Consider the following 7,772-nt stretch of genomic DNA (forward strand, 5'->3'; position numbering starts at 1 on the left):
TAAACAAATGGATTTACGGCCTTTTGTCACGAGACATTTTTTACAGAGAATAAAATTATCTACAATAAATGTCTCCTGGTGGAATCCCGTAAATCCATTTGTTTATTGAATAATTGGATTTGAATTTTAAACAACAATCCGCGATTAATCAGCAAATTAAGACATCTACGCGATTTTTCGATAAGATCATTAATGTTTAAAATGGCATTTCTCGCAAAAAAGCCGTCTTGCCAAAATGTTGTAAACCCATTTGTTTACAAGATAATTGGCAAAACGGGTTTTTTGTTGGAAAAATTCGAAAAATCGTGGGCATCCCCCTTGGCGTTCCAAAGCTAATTATTTAAATGTTAATTATCTCATTATGCAATAGCCCTACAGTGTTTTGTCAAGAGATCTTTTTTATTGTAAATTTAATTTACAACAAGAAAGGTCTCTTGACAAAATGCTGTAAAAGCGCCTATTATCGAGATAATTAATAATAAACAATCGCGGGCAAATTTCAGAGGGGATAGCTCGCGATTTTCGCGGAATCCGGCGCAATAACCGCGATTTCTTGATTATCAACTAAACAAATGGATTTACGGCCTTTTGTCACGAGACATTTTTTACAGAGAATAAAATTATCTACAATAAATGTCTCCTGGTGGAATCCCGTAAATCCATTTGTTTATTGAATAATTGGATTTGAATTTTAAACAACAATCCGCGATTAATTAGCAAATTAAGACATCTACGCGATTTTTCGATAAGATCATTAATGTTTAAAATTGCATTTCTCGCAAAAAAGCCGTCTTGCCAAAATGTTGTAAACCCATTTGTTTACAAGATAATTGGCAAAACGGGTTTTTTGTTGGAAAAATTCGGAAAATCGTGGGCATCCCCCTTGGCGTTCCAAAGCTAATTATTTAAATGTTAATTATCTCATTATGCAATAGCCCTACAGTGTTTTGTCAAGAGATCTTTTTTATTGTAAATTTAATTTACAACAAGAAAGGTCTCTTGACAAAATGCTGTAAAAGCGCCTATTATCGAGATAATTAATAATAAACAATCGCGGGCAAATTTCAGAGGGGATAGCTCGCGATTTTCGCGGAATCCGGCGCAATAACCGCGATTTCTTGATTATCAACTAAACAAATGGATTTACGGCCTTTTGTCACGAGACATTTTTTACAGAGAATAAAATTATCTACAATAAATGTCTCCTGGTGGAATCCCGTAAATCCATTTGTTTATTGAATAATTGGATTTGAATTTTAAACAACAATCCGCGATTAATCAGCAAATTAAGACATCTACGCGATTTTTCGATAAGATCATTAATGTTTAAAATGGCATTTCTCGCAAAAAAGCCGTCTTGCCAAAATGTTGTAAACCCATTTGTTTACAAGATAATTGGCAAAACGGGTTTTTTGTTGGAAAAATTCGAAAAATCGTGGGCATCCCCCTTGGCGTTCCAAAGCTAATTATTTAAATGTTAATTATCTCATTATGCAATAGCCCTACAGTGTTTTGTCAAGAGATCTTTTTTATTGTAAATTTAATTTACAACAAGAAAGGTCTCTTGACAAAATGCTGTAAAAGCGCCTATTATCGAGATAATTAATAATAAACAATCGCGGGCAAATTTCAGAGGGGATAGCTCGCGATTTTCGCGGAATCCGGCGCAATAACCGCGATTTCTTGATTATCAACTAAACAAATGGATTTACGGCCTTTTGTCACGAGACATTTTTTACAGAGAATAAAATTATCTACAATAAATGTCTCCTGGTGGAATCCCGTAAATCCATTTGTTTATTGAATAATTGGATTTGAATTTTAAACAACAATCCGCGATTAATTAGCAAATTAAGACATCTACGCGATTTTTCGATAAGATCATTAATGTTTAAAATGGCATTTCTCGCAAAAAAGCCGTCTTGCCAAAATGTTGTAAACCCATTTGTTTACAAGATAATTGGCAAAACGGGTTTTTTGTTGGAAAAATTCGGAAAATCGTGGGCATCCCCCTTGGCGTTCCAAAGCTAATTATTTAAATGTTAATTATCTCATTATGCAATAGCCCTACAGTGTTTTGTCAAGAGATCTTTTTTATTGTAAATTTAATTTACAACAAGAAAGGTCTCTTGACAAAATGCTGTAAAAGCGCCTATTATCGAGATAATTAATAATAAACAATCGCGGGCAAATTTCAGAGGGGATAGCTCGCGATTTTCGCGGAATCCGGCGCAATAACCGCGATTTCTTGATTATCAACTAAACAAATGGATTTACGGCCTTTTGTCACGAGACATTTTTTACAGAGAATAAAATTATCTACAATAAATGTCTCCTGGTGGAATCCCGTAAATCCATTTGTTTATTGAATAATTGGATTTGAATTTTAAACAACAATCCGCGATTAATCAGCAAATTAAGACATCTACGCGATTTTTCGATAAGATCATTAATGTTTAAAATGGCATTTCTCGCAAAAAAGCCGTCTTGCCAAAATGTTGTAAACCCATTTGTTTACAAGATAATTGGCAAAACGGGTTTTTTGTTGGAAAAATTCGAAAAATCGTGGGCATCCCCCTTGGCGTTCCAAAGCTAATTATTTAAATGTTAATTATCTCATTATGCAATAGCCCTACAGTGTTTTGTCAAGAGATCTTTTTTATTGTAAATTTAATTTACAACAAGAAAGGTCTCTTGACAAAATGCTGTAAAAGCGCCTATTATCGAGATAATTAATAATAAACAATCGCGGGCAAATTTCAGAGGGGATAGCTCGCGATTTTCGCGGAATCCGGCGCAATAACCGCGATTTCTTGATTATCAACTAAACAAATGGATTTACGGCCTTTTGTCACGAGACATTTTTTACAGAGAATAAAATTATCTACAATAAATGTCTCCTGGTGGAATCCCGTAAATCCATTTGTTTATTGAATAATTGGATTTGAATTTTAAACAACAATCCGCGATTAATCAGCAAATTAAGACATCTACGCGATTTTTCGATAAGATCATTAATGTTTAAAATGGCATTTCTCGCAAAAAAGCCGTCTTGCCAAAATGTTGTAAACCCATTTGTTTACAAGATAATTGGCAAAACGGGTTTTTTGTTGGAAAAATTCGAAAAATCGTGGGCATCCCCCTTGGCGTTCCAAAGCTAATTATTTAAATGTTAATTATCTCATTATGCAATAGCCCTACAGTGTTTTGTCAAGAGATCTTTTTTATTGTAAATTTAATTTACAACAAGAAAGGTCTCTTGACAAAATGCTGTAAAAGCGCCTATTATCGAGATAATTAATAATAAACAATCGCGGGCAAATTTCAGAGGGGATAGCTCGCGATTTTCGCGGAATCCGGCGCAATAACCGCGATTTCTTGATTATCAACTAAACAAATGGATTTACGGCCTTTTGTCACGAGACATTTTTTACAGAGAATAAAATTATCTACAATAAATGTCTCCTGGTGGAATCCCGTAAATCCATTTGTTTATTGAATAATTGGATTTGAATTTTAAACAACAATCCGCGATTAATTAGCAAATTAAGACATCTACGCGATTTTTCGATAAGATCATTAATGTTTAAAATGGCATTTCTCGCAAAAAAGCCGTCTTGCCAAAATGTTGTAAACCCATTTGTTTACAAGATAATTGGCAAAACGGGTTTTTTGTTGGAAAAATTCGGAAAATCGTGGGCATCCCCCTTGGCGTTCCAAAGCTAATTATTTAAATGTTAATTATCTCATTATGCAATAGCCCTACAGTGTTTTGTCAAGAGATCTTTTTTATTGTAAATTTAATTTACAACAAGAAAGGTCTCTTGACAAAATGCTGTAAAAGCGCCTATTATCGAGATAATTAATAATAAACAATCGCGGGCAAATTTCAGAGGGGATAGCTCGCGATTTTCGCGGAATCCGGCGCAATAACCGCGATTTCTTGATTATCAACTAAACAAATGGATTTACGGCCTTTTGTCACGAGACATTTTTTACAGAGAATAAAATTATCTACAATAAATGTCTCCTGGTGGAATCCCGTAAATCCATTTGTTTATTGAATAATTGGATTTGAATTTTAAACAACAATCCGCGATTAATCAGCAAATTAAGACATCTACGCGATTTTTCGATAAGATCATTAATGTTTAAAATGGCATTTCTCGCAAAAAAGCCGTCTTGCCAAAATGTTGTAAACCCATTTGTTTACAAGATAATTGGCAAAACGGGTTTTTTGTTGGAAAAATTCGGAAAATCGTGGGCATCCCCCTTGGCGTTCCAAAGCTAATTATTTAAATGTTAATTATCTCATTATGCAATAGCCCTACAGTGTTTTGTCAAGAGATCTTTTTTATTGTAAATTTAATTTACAACAAGAAAGGTCTCTTGACAAAATGCTGTAAAAGCGCCTATTATCGAGATAATTAATAATAAACAATCGCGGGCAAATTTCAGAGGGGATAGCTCGCGATTTTCGCGGAATCCGGCGCAATAACCGCGATTTCTTGATTATCAACTAAACAAATGGATTTACGGCCTTTTGTCACGAGACATTTTTTACAGAGAATAAAATTATCTACAATAAATGTCTCCTGGTGGAATCCCGTAAATCCATTTGTTTATTGAATAATTGGATTTGAATTTTAAACAACAATCCGCGATTAATCAGCAAATTAAGACATCTACGCGATTTTTCGATAAGATCATTAATGTTTAAAATGGCATTTCTCGCAAAAAAGCCGTCTTGCCAAAATGTTGTAAACCCATTTGTTTACAAGATAATTGGCAAAACGGGTTTTTTGTTGGAAAAATTCGAAAAATCGTGGGCATCCCCCTTGGCGTTCCAAAGCTAATTATTTAAATGTTAATTATCTCATTATGCAATAGCCCTACAGTGTTTTGTCAAGAGATCTTTTTTATTGTAAATTTAATTTACAACAAGAAAGGTCTCTTGACAAAATGCTGTAAAAGCGCCTATTATCGAGATAATTAATAATAAACAATCGCGGGCAAATTTCAGAGGGGATAGCTCGCGATTTTCGCGGAATCCGGCGCAATAACCGCGATTTCTTGATTATCAACTAAACAAATGGATTTACGGCCTTTTGTCACGAGACATTTTTTACAGAGAATAAAATTATCTACAATAAATGTCTCCTGGTGGAATCCCGTAAATCCATTTGTTTATTGAATAATTGGATTTGAATTTTAAACAACAATCCGCGATTAATTAGCAAATTAAGACATCTACGCGATTTTTCGATAAGATCATTAATGTTTAAAATGGCATTTCTCGCAAAAAAGCCGTCTTGCCAAAATGTTGTAAACCCATTTGTTTACAAGATAATTGGCAAAACGGGTTTTTTGTTGGAAAAATTCGGAAAATCGTGGGCATCCCCCTTGGCGTTCCAAAGCTAATTATTTAAATGTTAATTATCTCATTATGCAATAGCCCTACAGTGTTTTGTCAAGAGATCTTTTTTATTGTAAATTTAATTTACAACAAGAAAGGTCTCTTGACAAAATGCTGTAAAAGCGCCTATTATCGAGATAATTAATAATAAACAATCGCGGGCAAATTTCAGAGGGGATAGCTCGCGATTTTCGCGGAATCCGGCGCAATAACCGCGATTTCTTGATTATCAACTAAACAAATGGATTTACGGCCTTTTGTCACGAGACATTTTTTACAGAGAATAAAATTATCTACAATAAATGTCTCCTGGTGGAATCCCGTAAATCCATTTGTTTATTGAATAATTGGATTTGAATTTTAAACAACAATCCGCGATTAATCAGCAAATTAAGACATCTACGCGATTTTTCGATAAGATCATTAATGTTTAAAATGGCATTTCTCGCAAAAAAGCCGTCTTGCCAAAATGTTGTAAACCCATTTGTTTACAAGATAATTGGCAAAACGGGTTTTTTGTTGGAAAAATTCGGAAAATCGTGGGCATCCCCCTTGGCGTTCCAAAGCTAATTATTTAAATGTTAATTATCTCATTATGCAATAGCCCTACAGTGTTTTGTCAAGAGATCTTTTTTATTGTAAATTTAATTTACAACAAGAAAGGTCTCTTGACAAAATGCTGTAAAAGCGCCTATTATCGAGATAATTAATAATAAACAATCGCGGGCAAATTTCAGAGGGGATAGCTCGCGATTTTCGCGGAATGAGGTGCAATAAAGATAAACGAGGCCTACTGTGACCCCTCAAATATTTTTTTTATTATAAAATTCTTTTGATCCAGGATGGGGAAAGGGAAAAAGAGAGTACTCTCACGTTAGATTCTTCTGGTGGCCCTGAAAAGGGCCGATTTTTTTTTGGTGAACTATAAGTGGTTCTCAAAATGTCCACCTCCAGCGGCGATGCACAGTCGGGCCCGTTGAAGCAGATTGCTCCGCATTCGCTCCAGTTCACCAGGAGTGATAGTTGCAACTGCAGCGTGCAGCAGTGCAACCATTTCCTCCTGATTCGCGGGGTGATGAGCGTGGACGCGCGACTCCAGAGTACCCCACAAGAAAAAATCGAGTGGGGTAAGATCTGGAGATCGTGGGGGCCACGCAACGGGCGGTTGGCGGTGTCCGGCCCTGTCCCGGTCGTTCCGGTTCCCGATCCAACGCTGGGGAAACCATTCATTCAGCTGCTGGACCACCGGAACGCAGGTATGGGCTGGTGCTCCGTCATGCTGGAACCACACATCTCGGGAATCCGGGCCATCACCAACTATCCCCGGAAGATGCTCCTGGAGAAACCCCAAATAGTTCCCACCCTGCAATAACAAAAAGGTAAATAGTTGCAGTCCAACAAGAAAAGCAGTATTGGCAATGGGGCATACTTACGTCCAGACGTCCTGGAAGATGATGAATGTGGACTTCATCGCCCAGGATTCCTCCCCAGATATTCAACGTTCCCCAGCGATATTGGAACTTTGAACTTCTTGCGAGTCGGGGGTTGTCAACCGCCCAATGATGCTCATTGTGCTGGTTGACGATGCCCTTCTTCGCAAAAAGTTTTTCGTCCGTCCATAACATGTTCCTGAGGAAGTCTGGCTCTTCACTTCTGTCGAGGAGCCATCGACAGAAGGCCACACGCTTCGGGAGGTCCTCCGGCTTCAAGTCCTGGACCGGGGTGAATTTCCACGGGCGAAAGCCTTCCTCCCGTAAAACTCGTTGGACCCTGCTCTCTCCAACTCCCAGTGAAGCCGCGATGCTGCTGATCGATTGTTCGGGATCCTCCTCCACGGCCTCCAGGATCGCCTCCTCCACGCGAACCCCAGCAGCATGTCTCGGACGCCCTTCCCCCCCATATCGCGGGAGAATATTGCCTTCCCGAAGACGTTGGAGGGCGTCTCGGAATGTACGTGAATCAGGTACCCTTCGTTGAGGGTACTGTTCCGCGTACAACCGTGCTGCTTGCAAGCCATTACCCCTCGCAACACCATAGATGGACACCATATCCGCATATTCCACAGCAGTGTACTTCACCATTATGCTATCAATCACTTTCACTGCAGTTTCTTATCACCAATTTAAGGACACTAATTCGAGTACAGAGCAAGAATGCGTAAGATCCAACTCTGTCTTCAAAGAGGTTTTTCGGGATACTGACGCATTGGAAAAATTGGTGGAGAAGCTTCCCCTCTCCAATAGGAAAATAATAATTTTTATTGCTGAAAATGGCCGGTTCCTCTCCATTGGCTTGTTCCTCTCGTTCCATTGTTCCAACGTAAGCATATGGGAAATTTGGACTTCAACCTCCCACA

General features: G+C 37.6%; 1 protein-coding gene across 1 annotated transcript; it reads right to left on the reverse strand.

Moving 5' to 3' along the window:
• Positions 1 to 6,338: 6,338 nt before the first annotated feature.
• Positions 6,339 to 7,497, reverse strand: LOC135171654 (uncharacterized). The gene is made up of 2 exons (XM_064138279.1): positions 6,850 to 7,497; positions 6,339 to 6,779 (listed from the first exon to the last, which is right to left on the reverse strand). Exons 1-2 carry the CDS (start codon positions 7,495 to 7,497, stop codon positions 6,339 to 6,341), a joined length of 1,089 nt encoding a protein of 362 aa, XP_063994349.1.
• Between the last annotated feature and the right edge of the window lie 275 nt (positions 7,498 to 7,772).

The sequence above is a fragment of the Diachasmimorpha longicaudata genome, unplaced genomic scaffold (genome assembly GCF_034640455.1).
Source record: "Diachasmimorpha longicaudata isolate KC_UGA_2023 unplaced genomic scaffold, iyDiaLong2 ctg00000070.1, whole genome shotgun sequence".
Taxonomy (NCBI): Eukaryota; Metazoa; Arthropoda; class Insecta; order Hymenoptera; family Braconidae; genus Diachasmimorpha; species Diachasmimorpha longicaudata.

Excerpts from the sequence above, each read along its gene's own strand:
- LOC135171654 (XM_064138279.1), bottom strand. The coding sequence starts at position 7,497 with ATGGTGAAGTACACTGCTGTGGAATATGCGGATATGGTGTCCATCTAT. Across the intron at positions 6,780-6,849 it reads ATCTTCCAGGACGTCTGGAC|GGTGGGAACTATTTGGGGTT; the intron begins GTAAGTATGCCC and ends TTGTTATTGCAG.